This window comes from Centropristis striata, chromosome 6, assembly GCF_030273125.1.
Source record: "Centropristis striata isolate RG_2023a ecotype Rhode Island chromosome 6, C.striata_1.0, whole genome shotgun sequence".
NCBI lineage: Eukaryota > Metazoa > Chordata > Actinopteri > Perciformes > Serranidae > Centropristis > Centropristis striata.
The window spans coordinates 25,567,131-25,581,611 of NC_081522.1; the positions used below are offsets into that span (position 1 = coordinate 25,567,131).

The window sequence follows — 14,481 nt, forward strand, 5'->3', positions numbered from 1 at the left end:
AAGGGTTCTGAGCTCTGAGATTAAAGACGTGCTTTGGAGGAAACCGTTATTCTCTCTGACGAGTGTTTATTCATCCATTAAAAGCTGAATTATTATTTGTCAAGTTTCCCAGAAATTTCTTTTGTAATTGTTATAATATTCCCCAGACATGAATATTTCATGTAATAAAACTATACTCAGCTCTAATATGTGTCGATGCATGACAACATTGCCTATTTTATTGGTATATTTCTGCATACTGGGGTCCTCAAACTGTGTTGCATAAATCAGATCAATGGAAAGCTGAAAAAATTACCTTTTGTGACCCATAGGATAATCACAGCCTCATGAAAAAATAATTCACAGCTATATTGACAATAAAGGTTTTTCTCAGCAAAATGTCAAAAATGTTTTTTACCAAAGCACATCATGTATTTTCTTTGGTGCTCTTCAAGGTCTTAATGTGGTATTTTAGAGCCATTTTTGGATTTTTTAAATATAAATTCTTGAGGAGTAAAAATGGTGAAATTTAACACAGGGTTAAAGATAGACAGAGTCGTTTGTTGTACATGTCTCAAATCTAAAATACTATCAACCCAAAAAATAAGCTTACAACTTTTTATGACTACAAAATCTTGACACACCTCAAATAGGTGGTACATATCAACTGAAAACTGTTGACCTGCAGCTTTCTCTGCATCCGCCTCATGACGGAGTTCAGAGACCTAATCTCTCTGTTTATGACTTTGTGCAAATTGTGCTTCAGTTAAAGTTAAATTTTACCACTAAAGTCTCAACACAACGCTCACCTCCTGACGGACAGAAGCGCTTTAGTTTGGTCAACATGTAATTCTGCAGCTGTTCATTGGCAAACTTGCATTTTGCTTGTTTATCTTCCGAGACTGAAAGTATTTAATCTGATTACATTAACTCAGCAACAACCTCAATCTAAAAAAAGGACAACAGCTGCTGCTCATTAGCAAACACACTCAGGCATGCTCTGATTTTGGCACTGAACACATTTACTATCTGTGTCCTCGGGATGAAGTTTGTCTGCAGGTGCAGAGAATTCAAACTCGTGTGCAGTGATGTTTCTAGAATTAATCTTTTATTTGGAAGCATTTATTATGCTACTATTCTTTTATTTATGATACTTTTTACTGTGTCGGATCTCTTTTTTTATCTGAATAAAGTTACATTTTAACCCTCTGAATTTTTTTTTGTTTTGTTTTGAGTCTCTTGAGCTTGTGAGTCCTGCAGCGCTATGGAATCAGCACAATCATGGCTAAAAGTGGGAAGAACATCAAAATGTCTTTTGTGCAGAACAACATAAAAAATGAATGAATGTTTTTAAAAACTGGTATAAAATGGAATCTATATAGACATATATTTATATATTTGTGCCCAAAAGTGTCATGAATATTGGAAAAAAAATACCCTCCACATATTATACATTTTGAACTATTTGCTGATTGCCATGTCTTGACTGCTCCTCTCGGCTCTGTGTAAACAGATTTTTCAGTGAATATTTGTCACTCGACTGTTCGTCTCAGTAAAATCAATTGTGTCTTCACAGTGTCGCTGAGGAGATAACTTAATGTTTTGAACAGGATCTGGTTATTCTAAACGGTTTGTTTTTTGCAAAGTTTTAAATGAGATATGTAGAATAAAGTGTTTTTGACAGAAATATCACAATTTTAAGTTTCGTTTTGGTTACTTTTTCTAATGGAAACTTTCTTAACCCATGATCTCTTCAAACACTGTTGGAAACTGACAATACTGTAATACGATACTGTTTTAACAGCTTCTTTCCATGATGAAAGGTGTATTTTTGGCAAAGAAAACACATGTTTCAGAGCAATTAAAACTTGATTTAAAAAAAATCTTATTAATTAGAGGATTTGTAATTAATTAATCGAAATTAATCACATTTTAATCGCATATAAATATTTGACCTAAGAACAGTGAGAAGTAATTTTTTTCACATGGATTTTTAGTATACCATTGAATAATGACTGAATACATAAGCTTAAGCAACAAAAATATTGTTTATTTTTGTTCAAGTCCAACAGACCAGTGCGATTTTTGCCATTAAGTGTAGCAATAGCATATTTAGAAATATAGTATATTTCATAAATTCAGGTAGCCTATAGGTAGATCTTCTGTAAACTATTATACTTTGGTTTTTGAAGTAAAACACAATCCACGCTAGCTACCACACTAGCCGCTAGCTGCTATATGTTTTGCATTGAGGTGATACTTGAGGCTCGATGTGTTGCGGTGACATGTAAATTCCTTGTTGCATAGCAACACAACCATGCTCTTATCGACGCTTCCATCCGTTGGTTTTTTGTAACAAAATCATCCACGGGTTCAACCAAAGCGTCTCATCAGCTTCTTCCTTCAAGTTCACTGTGGTTTGTTGTTGTCTGAACTCATGAACGCTAGTTGGTGCTCCAGTATAATCGGTCCTCCTGAAACTCATCCAGTGAGAAACATTCCGCGGTGCAAAAATAAGTGCGATTAAAATGCGTCAATTTTTTTAACGCGTTCATTTTTGTGTAATTAATTAATCTTAATTAACGCGTTAAAGTCCCGACCCTTAATAAAACCCATTCAGCTGCATCCTAATTTGCTGTTCAGCTCTCAGCTTGTTGCAAACTTCTAAAGTGGACCAAGATCCTTTCAAACAGCTTGACCTATAATGCACAGCAGCAGTGTCCAAATGAGCACCATGTTGTCAAGGAGGGAGTGAAAAAGGACACGACACCAGCAGGATAAGCGCAGTTTGGCCTCCTGCTGCTTGCCTTACAAGACGCTGACACGTTTCTTTCTGTCCAACATAATCAGGCGGATATCTTTTTCTATCCCCCAACCCTCTCTGGGCTCCGTCAGCTGAGAGGACGCTCACAGCGCTGCAGCCAAGGTACATCCTTCACTGGGGATTAATCCCCCTGCTCCCCAGATTATTATAAGCTTAGCACTGCTCAATCTTGGAGATACAACAACAAGCGGAGAGCAAAACAAGAACAATATGTTGAGGCTCCAGCACGACAGATGAGAAATGTAAAAAATATTACTTAAAGTGTTTACACTGCTTTTGACAGCATGTCCTTGATCGGATTTTTGAAGTTGGTTATTTCACGGTCTGAGTGGGAAGCACGGCTAAAGCAGTTTTCAGCACTGGGAGAATAGAGATTTTTGGGTTTATATCCTGAATAGCCATTCAAAAAACAACTTTTAAACCATTCTCAGAGAAATAGCTCAGAGTTTGCTCCAAATGCAGTATTTCAAACATCTCGTAAAAAAGAAAAACAGAAAAACAGCATCTCTCAAGGTCAAACGAGAGGAATCCAAAACACTCTGTGTGTCAGAAGTGAGCGGCGGCGACTGAAAGGCTTCATTCAGTCTGCCAGCAGCCGCATCAACAGCACGGCACACGAGCTATTGTTTGTGAAGGGCCGGCTGGTGAACACACACACACACACACGCACACACACACACACTCACACACACACACACACACACACACACACACACACACACACACACACACACACACACACTAAAGTCCCCACTTCACTCCGCCTCCCCCACAATATTGCATGAGATACGATGGGGTTGAAGGGCAGGGGGAGTTGAAGGAACCGTGTCCGAGTGTCTTAAAAAAATCACGAGCAAAGAATATGTAATTTTTTTTGCCACAGGGTTTTTTTTACCGGGAGCCGAATTATTCAAAGAGGTCTTCTCCACTCCAAAACAACCAGAATAGACAATAAAAAGTGGTAAAAATAATGACTAAAGCAGTTAGAAATTAGTCTTTATCTGATGCTGTTTGGCATTCCCGCAGTCTGTGTATAGGAGGTTTTTTAACAGGGGCCAAATTATCTGCAGAGGTTTCCTCCAAACAATTGGAACAGGTGATTTAAACTGATGAAACCTCTGCAGTTTCATGTTGAAAATGTGTGTTTCTCCAGTACAGCAATGGAGAAACACACATTTTCAAAATAAAAATGTGGCTTAAAACTGGATTCAAAGTGCAAAAATTGTTAGCTTAATATACACTCCTGAACAAAATCTTGTTCGTATTACACATTGGTAAAAGATAACCAGGTTGTAAGTAGAGCTTTGAAATGCAAAAAGAATAAACAGGAGGAACAGACAAAAAAAATATAGAGTAGGCAATTTATTGAAAATTGCATTTAAACTCAAACAGGCAACAAAAAACCCCAAAACAGAACTAAAGGGACTCAGTAGTGCCCCACTGTCCTTGTTGATTACTTCAAGAATTCGTTTAGGATGCAGGATTTGAGTGTTTCCAGGAGAGTGGTGGGAACAGGGAACGCTGTTTTTGTAAATGGGATCAGATCAGGGGAACACACAGAATGGTCCAAAAGAGCGACGTCATTCTCCTGGAAGAAGTCTTTCGTCAGGCGGGTGTTGTGAACTGCAGCGTTCGCTGTTGAAAGACCAAGGCCGCGTTCAGACTGCAGGCGAATCTGATTCAAATCAGATTCCTACTCAAATTAGGGCTGACTGTCCACACTGTTTTTAGCAAGTGTCCAAATCGGATATGGCTCTGTTCAGACTGGGCCACATTATTGACTGATCTGTTGTCAGACGTCATATAATTGCGACAGCGACAAAAACAACAACAACAAACATGAGGGAGGCAGGTCACCTCAGTATATTGGCCTTATCACTGTCCAGTAGAGGTGCAGAACATCTCAGACGCACCAGGGGAGAAACCGGGCGGATGGACGCCCCCGTCAGGCCGAATGAGTCGGGCGCGGTTGCCGGTGGACACCTCGTCTCTGCGCTGCCGGCGCTACGCGTGCCGCGTAGAGTGACATCAAGGACAGTCAGAACCGCTCTGAGTGTTTGGAACGATTCAGACTGAGACGCATCTGTCCAAATGCGATCTGAAACTACCTCCCGAAGGTGGTTTCGATCCGGTCTGCAAAAATCGGATTTCATGTAATTTGTGACTGTTCAGACTTCAAAAGAGCCATCCAGTTTCAATCTGGATGGGATAAAAATCTGATTTTGGCTGGCAGTCTGAACGAGGCCCAAGTCATCACCTCACAGATGAGGCCTCAGTCCAGAGGGACGCCCGCTGCAACATCTCTGCATAGCTAGCTGTGGTCTGATGCTCCTTTATGACCTGAAGCTCCATTGTTCCAGTGAAGAAAGCCCCCCAGATGGAGCCTCCTCCACTGTGCCACGTAGAAAACACCTCCAGTGGGATCTCCTTGTCATGCGAGTAACGTTTGGAGCCATCAGGACCATCCAGGTTACATTTTTTCTCATCAGAGAATAGAACTTTCTTCCACCTTTCAGTGTTCCATATTTGGTGCTCCCTTGCATTTTACAAACAGGCAAGTTTGTGGCATGAGAGGAGAAGTGGTCTTTGAAGACATTTTTTCTTTTTTAAGCCTTCTCAGATGGCGTCTTATGGTTATTGGGTTACGGTCAGCATCAGTAAGGGTTAATCTGGGTCGAGGATCGGCCTGTGTCTTCACAGATAACACCCAACCTTGGTTGCATCCAACCAAGCAATGATGACGCGATGTGAGACGCTTGTGCAGCTCAACAATCAGCCACGTTCAAAGATAGAAAAGCTTTTTGCCTTTGACATCAGGAGATCATGACAGTATGAATGTCTGATACTGCCTACTCTATTTTTCTTTTGCTCCTGTTTATTCTTTTTGCGTTTCGAAGTTGTACTGACAACCTGGTTATGTTTTACCAATAAGAAATGCAAATACTTGTAATTTATTTCTTAAGATTTTGTTCAGGAGTGTAAAACATATAGGTTGTTTTTAGACATTTTAATGTGGATAATCCACTTTTTAGTTTGTTTGTGAGGTGGTGGAACAATAAGGTCTGTCTGTCTGTTTGTTGATTCAATTGTGTTTCTTAAGGTATTTCTACAGGCTGTGTAGCACATTCCATACATTTTTCCGGAGAGAGGTTATGGGTAAGAGTAGGTTGCAGAAGAAAAAAACGTGTAGATGTTACACTCGAAATTTAAAAGCAAACAACCTGGTAAAGGTTATTGGACCACACCTGTCTACATGTAGCCCAGAGAAACCTATTGCAAAATATATTATTATCTTTATAAAAATCACGTTTACAGATGAATCTAAGGCTCTCAACCTCCACCCTCAGGCCATAAGCCCTCAACCTTTATTTCATTTTATTGTTTTTCCCTTGTAACCCTGCGTTTTGACGTCACTATGCCATGAATTGTTGGGTGCCTGAAACTCATTTTATTCATTATTTTTTTAGATATTTAACATTTTCCACCATTTCACCATTACATGTATATTGTTCACTATTCTAAGCAAACATTCAGCAGGCAATTTTCACTACTTTTCTCTAACTTTGAACCATTTTCCTGCTAATTTGTCATTAATTTTAGCTTGTTCAACATTTATAGCCATTTATATAATATTTTTAGATTTTTGTACCATTTGCTGCCATTTGGCCATTACTTTTAGCCTTTTAACAACCTTTTTTTTTTACTATTCTGTGCAAACTTTAATCAAATGAATTCAACTACTTATTATATTTAGATTTTGTACTATCCTTCTTTTTTATTTATTTTTATTCTTTTTATTGAGTTGATTCAAGGTCCATATACTCAACGTACACAGTCTCATAGGATTCATAATGCAGACTTTGTCTCTCTGTAACTAAACAGCATTTATTATTTACAATCTGTAATAGCCAACCTTTAAAGACCTGCAGAAATATTTATAAAAAATTAAATTAAATTAGCCTCCGTGTGTGTGATTAAAATCCAGTACTTTTAGAAAAACTATTTCAACTACTTATCTCTTACTTTTTTGAATTTTTCCATTGATTAGAAAAAATAAAATTAATAATAATAATAATAATAATAATAATAATAATAATAATAATAAAAGTAATAAAATAATTAAAAAGATAATGTCCCAAACTAATGTCCCCGAGGAACGAGAGGGTCGCCTCCTTGCGGCTGCAAGTCGCAGGGAGAAGGTCTCTGACTGTTGTTTGTGCTTATGCACCAAACAGCAGTTCGGAGTACCCGGCCTTCTTGGAGTCTCTGGGTGGTGTCCTGGAAGGGGTACCATCTGGGGACTCTATTGTTCTTCTGGGAGACTTCAACGCTCACGTGTGGAACGATGATGGTACCTGGAGGGGGTGATTGGGAGGAACGGCCTGCCCGATCTAAACCCGAGTGGTGTTCTGTTATTGGACTTCTGTGCTAGTCACGGATTGTCCATAACGAACACCATGTTCGAGCATAGAGTTGTTCATAAGTGTACCTGGTACCAGAGCACTCTAGGCCAAAGATCGATGATCAATTTTATTATCGTATCGTCTGATCTGCGGCCGCATGTTTTGGACACTCGGGTGAAGAGAGGAGCAGAGCTGTCAACTGATCACCACCTGGTGGTGAGTTGGATCAGGTGGCGGGGGAGGATGCTAGACAGACCTGGCAAACCCAAACGCATAGTGAGGGTGAACTGGGAACGTCTGGCAGAGGCCCCTGTCTGCAGGGTCTTCAACTCACGCCTCCGGAAGAATTTCTCCAACATCGGACTCATGTCCCATTCGGCCCATTCGGACTCCATGTCCCCAGCCTCACCCGGTGAGGCTGGGGACATGGAGTCCGAATGGGCCATGTTCAAAGCCTCAATTGTTGACGCGGCTGGTAGGAGCTGTGGCCTGAAGGCCGTCGGTGCCTGTCGTGGGTGTGTTCCAATTACCGTGGAATTACACTTCTCAGCCTCCCCGGGAAAGTCTACTCCAGGGTGCTGGAAAGGAGGCTCCGGCCGATTGTCGAACCGCAGATTCAGGAGGAACAATGCGGCTTTCGTCCTGGCCGTGGAACAGCGGACCAGCTCTTTACACTTGCGAGACTTCTGGAGGGGGCATGGGAGTTTGCCCATCCAGTCTACATGTGTTTTGTGGATTTGGAGAAGGCTTATGACCGTGTCCCTCGGGGAGTCTTGTGGGGGGTACTGCGGGAGTATGGGGTACCGGGCTCGTTGCTACGAGCTATCCGGTCCCTATATAACCAAAGTGAGAGCAGTGTCCGCATACTCGGCACAACGTCAAACACGTTCCCGGTGGGTGTTGGCCCCGCCAGGGTTGCCCCTTGTCTCCGATTCTGTTCGTGGTCTTCATGGACAGGATCTCAAGGCGCAGCCGGGGGGAGGAAGGGATCCGGTTTGGTGACCTCAGAATTGCATCTCTGCTTTTTGCAGATGATGTGGTTCTTTTGGCTTCATCAAGCCGGGACCTCCAGCACTCACTGGGGCGGTTTGCAGCCGAGTGTGAATCGGTTGGGATGAGAGTCAGCACCTCCAAGTCTGAGGCCATGGTTCTCTGCCGGAAAACGGTGGACTGCCCCCTCTGGGTGGGGAGAGAGGTACTGCCTCAAGCGAAGGAGTTCAAGTATCTCGGGGTCTTGTTCACGAGTGAGGGTAGAATGGAGCGTGAGATGGACATGGAGATGGATGGCGTCAGCAGTGATGCGGGCGTTGTACCGGACCGTCGTGGTGAAGAAGGAGCTGAGCCTGAAGGCAAAGCTCTCGATTTACCGATTTACCGATTTACCGGTCCATCTACGTTCCAACCCTCACCTATGGTCATGAGCTTTGGGTAGTGACCGAAAGAATGAGATCGCGGGTACAAGCGGCCGAAATGAGCTTCCTCCGTAGGGTGGCTGGGCTCAGCCTTAGAGATAGGGTGAGGAGCTCAGACATCCGGAGGGAGCTCGGAGTAGAGCCGCTGCTCCTTCGCGTCGAAAGGAGCCAGTTGAGGTGGTGTTCCGGGCACGTCCAACTGGTAGGAGGCCCCGGGGAAGACCCAGAACACGGTGGAGGGATTATATCTCTCGCCTGGCCTGGGAACGCCTCGGGGTCCCCCAGGAGGAGCTGGACGTTGTGGCTGGGGAGAGGGGCGCCTGGAATGCCCTGCTTAGCCTGCTGCCCCCGCGACCCGGCCCCGGATAAACGGACGAGAATGGATGGATGGATGGATGTCCCAAACTTTTCATAATTCACTATTTTCATCCATTTATCCATTACCTTTAGACAAATATTCCAACTGCATATCCATTAATTTTACCTAAATCAACCATTCATTAATTAGTTATATATATAATATTTCCACTTATTAACATAAATGCAGCACAAATGTAAAGCTATCTTGCAAAATTATGGAAAGCAAAAAAATCATTTGTGTAACCACCCCGAGATTCAGCTCCAACCCCAAACGCCACAAATGCTTTTTAATAGGATAGGACTAATGAAGGATATATCTATCTAAACAGACAGAGAAAAATATAAAAGGACAGCAGCCGTACTGACCTCCAGTAAATGAGGATCCCGATGAGGACGATGAGGCCGAGGACGGTGAGGGTGGAGATGACGGCCAGAGGAACCACAGCCTTCCTCTCTCTGTCACGGATGGAACCGATCCTGGACTCATGGCTGCTGTTACTGGCGTCTGCAGAGGACCAACAAAAGATGAGAGGACTTAAAGCCACTGCAGAGTGAGAGAAGAAGTCAGAGACAGCACCTGTTGTCTACTCTATCATTGAGCCTTTTCAGAGGAGAAACTGCTCTGGGTATAGAAATGTGATTCAATAAACTGAATAGTCAGCAGAGCCACATATAGAATACCAGAGGCTCCTATTTATCAAATGAAATAAAGTTCTCTTTCCTTGACATCATGTACAAAATGTACTATAAACATGGAATGAGTTAACTCGATTAAATATTTAAAGGCGGATATTGTTGCAAAACAGTAACACTTTCACCAATTGGATTGGCACAAGTTGGATATTTCATCCATTTATTCTTACTTTTGGCAAAAGATTTCAATTGTTTGCCTACTTTCAGCCATTTAACCATTACTAACAAACTATTTCAGCTGTGTATTTATTTTTACCTACTTGAAACATATAACCATTAATTTTTTTCTTTTACAATTTTCAGCCATTCAACATTTACAACCATTTATCAATAATTTTATTTTAATTTTAGTACCAACAATTTCCACTACTTCCCATTCATTTATCAATACTTGTAGTTTGTTCAACATTCACTGCCATTGACCTATTATTTCTTAGATTTTGTACCATATTCAGCCATTTATCCATATTTTTTGTATCATTTCCTGCCATGTATCCATGACAAACATTTTTTCAGCTACTTATCTTTTACTTTGAACCATTTTTTCATTAGATTATGATTAATTTTAGGTTGTTCAACATTCACAACAATATACCTATTATTTTTTTGATTTTGTACCATTTACAGCTATTTATCTTTTACCTAGAAAACTATTTCAGCTGTGTATTTGAATTGAATTTATTTTATTTGATAGGGACAATGCAGTTAGCATAGATACAGGACATGCATCTGATGTGCTGCATACAGAGATATAGCTTCAGCTAATTTTCAACTCCCGTCCCTAGTATCATTTATTTTGAACTATAAGAACCATGTAACCATTACTTTCTGTTCTTTCACCATTTCATTCATTCATTTAAGTTTTCTTTTCTTTTATTTATTTCTGTACCATTTTCAGCCATTTAACCATTACTTCAACAAAACTATTTAAATTGCTATTGGGACCATGTATCCACTGTTGCTTAGTGTTTGTTGCTCACCATTTACAGCCATTAATCCACCACTTTTAGCAAACTATTTATCTCTTATTGTTAATCATTGAATAATTCCCCATAAATACTTCAAGCGTGTTAAACTTTCACAGTCATTTATCCATTTTCTTTCCAATTTTGTACCATTAACAGTCATTGGTCCAATACATTGAGCAAGCTATTTCAGCTGCTTATGCACTACTTTTACACTGTAAACATTTTTTGTAGAAATTACAGTAAAACACTGTCAAATAGCATAAATAATAAAATAAAAACTTGTATATCACTGTAGTATCCACTTAATTATCGTAAATCAAGAAATAGTACAAAACTTAAATTGTAAAAATATATTTAAAAAAAAATACCATAATTCCACAAAGACTCAATTACCCTAAAAATAACAGGATTATTCAATCTAAATTACAGTTTTTGCAGATATTTAAATTAAAAATGACAGTAGAAAACCCACTCACTGTGTCTTTTAGGGTGAAATTCTGGCAACCACAGCTGCCGGTATTTTACCGTAAATTAAACAGATTGTTTTTTACAGTGTTGCTAATTCAACCATTTGTAAACATGCTTGTATATATTAAAAAAACAAACATTGTCAGCCATTTAACTAGTTTTAACCTCTTCACCATATTCATCGGTATCCATTACTTTTAGATTTTGTACTATTTTCATGCATTTATCTTTTTGTTTTTAGACACTATTAGGCAACTTATTCATAACGTTTAGCTTTTTGGCAATTTTCTAACTATTTATCCATTTTCCTCACCATTTTCAACCATTTACAATTACTTTCAGACAACTTTTTTCATGCACCCTCAAATTCAACATACACTGTTTTGCTTAGATTTAAGTTTGACACAGGAGACCATGTGGATGCATGAATGAACATCAACTTCTCCAACCTTAATGAGGACAAAAGATAAATCGATCTAAATCCAAAATGGGATGGCTGCTATGGATTAAAAAAGAAGTAACGAGTCTTGTTTTCATTTTGGTCTTTAGATTTTTATGTCCCAAATAAACAACGTGACTAAGGTGGCATTCTTTCACCTCAGAAACATCGCCGAGGTACAGCCACTCCTGATAACACGAATAATAAATCATGGCTTAAATTTAAGTGGAACATTGACAGTAGCTTTTTATTGGTGTTCCTCAAAAGTCCATTGAGAGCTTTTAAAGAAGCCTTCACCAAAAAGAAAATTGGAGGCTTTTTGAGCTATGCTCCAATGTAAAAAGCCTTGCCAAAATCACAACAGGGGCAGGCTCTGCTGGAATGTTAAAATTGATTTTCCCTAGCATCACCTCTTACAATGTGCTGCACATGCCTCACATGGAAACTGTCATGTTGCTTTGGCTTTTTGTGTCTTTTTTATACTTAGTTAATCTTTTCAAATTTATTCTTTTTCACTATTTTTAATTGTAAATGTTTTGCACGAAAGCTGCTGAAGTTTGCTATTATTATTATTGTTATTATTAGTACTTCTACTACTACTACTAATACTACTACTAGAGCTAAAGTGAAAAATGCAAACTGTGATATATTTTTTTTTTAAACTTTTGCACTGAAGTTGTGATTCTTCCAAAGCTTCTCAATCCTAAAACTTATTTTCTTTTCTTAATATTTATTCAGCAATTCTGCTAACATCAATGTATAACTAAAGGTCAATTCAGGGAAATAGTTCAATAGGTAAAGTCTGATCATGTAGTAAACACATCCAGAAATCCAAAGAATTCATACTGGTTTTTAAGAAAGACATTGTTAACAGAAAATTTAAATTGCTTCCAAACTTTTGGCCTGTAGTGTGTGTGTGTGTGTGTGTGTGTGTGTATATATATATATATATATATATATATATATATATACACACATATATGATTGCAGATAAATGTTTGTCCTAGATGGCAGTCGCTTCAGTGTGTCTGAATGTTTAGATTTCTGATAAGCAGGTGGTACGTTACATGGCAGCCTTCATGTGTGTGTGAATGGCTGAAAACTGACTTGTAGTATAGAAACTCTTTTGTAACCGCTATGACTAGAAAAGCACTATACATATGCAGTCTTATTACAATTTAATGAATAAGGTTTGCATGCTCTATGTGCAACAGGCCATGAAGAAAAATGACATCATTTACAGTGTTTTGCTCCTTTTGATGGAATTTTTTTTTTCATCAGAATGTACTCAACACAACATTTTAGTGGCGTTACCAAAAAGTGTGACCTGAAATTACTTAAGTCAACCGGTGAGCTCATTGCTGTCTCCAGAGCAGTTTGGCCTCCTTGAACTCTTTGCAAAACTAAAACTCCAACATTCTTGAATATCTAATATCCGTATGAAAAAGCAGCATGAACTGTGTGAGCCTAACGCTGTGACACAATGCACCATCCCAGTCACATCTATCCCAACTATTTCAAAAATGCGAAACTCCTCATATTCAAACCTGCCATACCTCTTGAAAGAAACACAAAGGCTCATAATCAGAAGTCCGTCACATATCAAGCAAGAACATATTCTTCGCTGCTGCATCACACAAGTGAAGCAAAGCTGGAGTCAAGCAATTCTAACTTTGAATAAAGTGAAAGGAAAACCTGAGCTCACTGGCTGAATCCTTCCTTTATCATGTGCAGATAGTAAGGAAAACACCAGTATGGATTAACCTTGACTGGGAGGCTGTTTGTCAGGACCTACCTCTTCTACACAAACAGGACAGCCATGAAAGGCTGGGTCAGCCCTGTGGACTAGTTCATAAAGAGGCTGTTGTATGCTTCCTACTGTGTGCAACTTCAGAGTAAAAAAAACATTCATTCAATCATCAATGCAAAAGATTTTTGTCTGCCTTGAAAAAACCCTGGAAACACTGGTGGAAATAATGGGCAAAGGTAAAGGAAAGGGAGATGAAAAAGGTTACTGGAGACTGAAGAGACAAAGAGACTTAAAGGAGATCAGATGTCAGTTCCCAACGAAACTTCAAACTAAGTGATGATGTCAAACTAAAAATGAAGATGAAATTGTCCTGTTGTTGTACATCTGGAGTAATTAAAAAGAACCATATAAATGATGTAGCCTGTTTTAGCCATTAGTTTCAGCTCATTTCTTAGGGAAGTTAAGTGAAGTTATTCATTTAAGACATGGGTCTCAAACTCGCGGCCCGCTTGCCAATTGCTAATTGATATGAAAGTTTAATGTGACTTTTCTATGAATGGCATTTTACTGCGTTGTGTGTGTCCCTTTAATTACTTTTTTGGTAATTTTGCGTCTTTTTTTGGTAATTTTGTGTCTTTTTTTTGTAATGTTGTGTCTTTTTGGAATAATTTTGTGTCTTTTTTTTTTTTTAATTAATTTTGTGTCTTTTTTGGTAATTTTGTGTCTTTTTTGTGTCATTTTGTGCCTTTTTTAAAATAATTTTTTGTCTTTTTGGTAATTTTGTGTCTTTTTTTTTTTGTAATTTTGTGTCTTTTTTTGGTCATTTTGATACTGCCTGCAGCGGCCCCAGGTAATTTGAGTTTGATTTAAGACTTCCAAACTTTGCAACTACATGATATTGTTTGTTCCTGTCTTCAAGTACAACCCACAAGAGCGTTTCGAAATTTGAACGGGAAATTACCCCAGCAATGACAGGAGGTCAACACGTCCTTGTACACTGTAAATTATTTGTTTTTTACCAAGAAAAAAAAAAACCTTAGATTTAGATGTGTTAGATAGTTTATCTTGTGTTAAGAGTTAATTTCTAATCTTAAGTGTTCAACATGCTTATTTCTAGATTTAGCAATCTTAATTCAAGCAATCTTGTCAAATGAAATTATCTTTCCATGCAGCAAGATCATTTCC

The 14,481-nt window shown here is 39.1% G+C and overlaps 1 protein-coding gene across 1 annotated transcript in view; it reads right to left on the minus strand.

Moving 5' to 3' along the window:
• ptprz1a (protein tyrosine phosphatase receptor type Z1a) overlaps positions 1 to 14,481 on the minus strand; it is a 140,023-nt gene that overhangs the window by 29,380 nt on the left and 96,162 nt on the right. Inside the window, exon 13 of the mRNA XM_059334596.1 lies at positions 9,345 to 9,483. Within this exon, the coding sequence (XP_059190579.1) occupies positions 9,345 to 9,483 (139 nt within the window). The remainder of the gene's footprint in view (positions 1 to 9,344; positions 9,484 to 14,481) is intronic.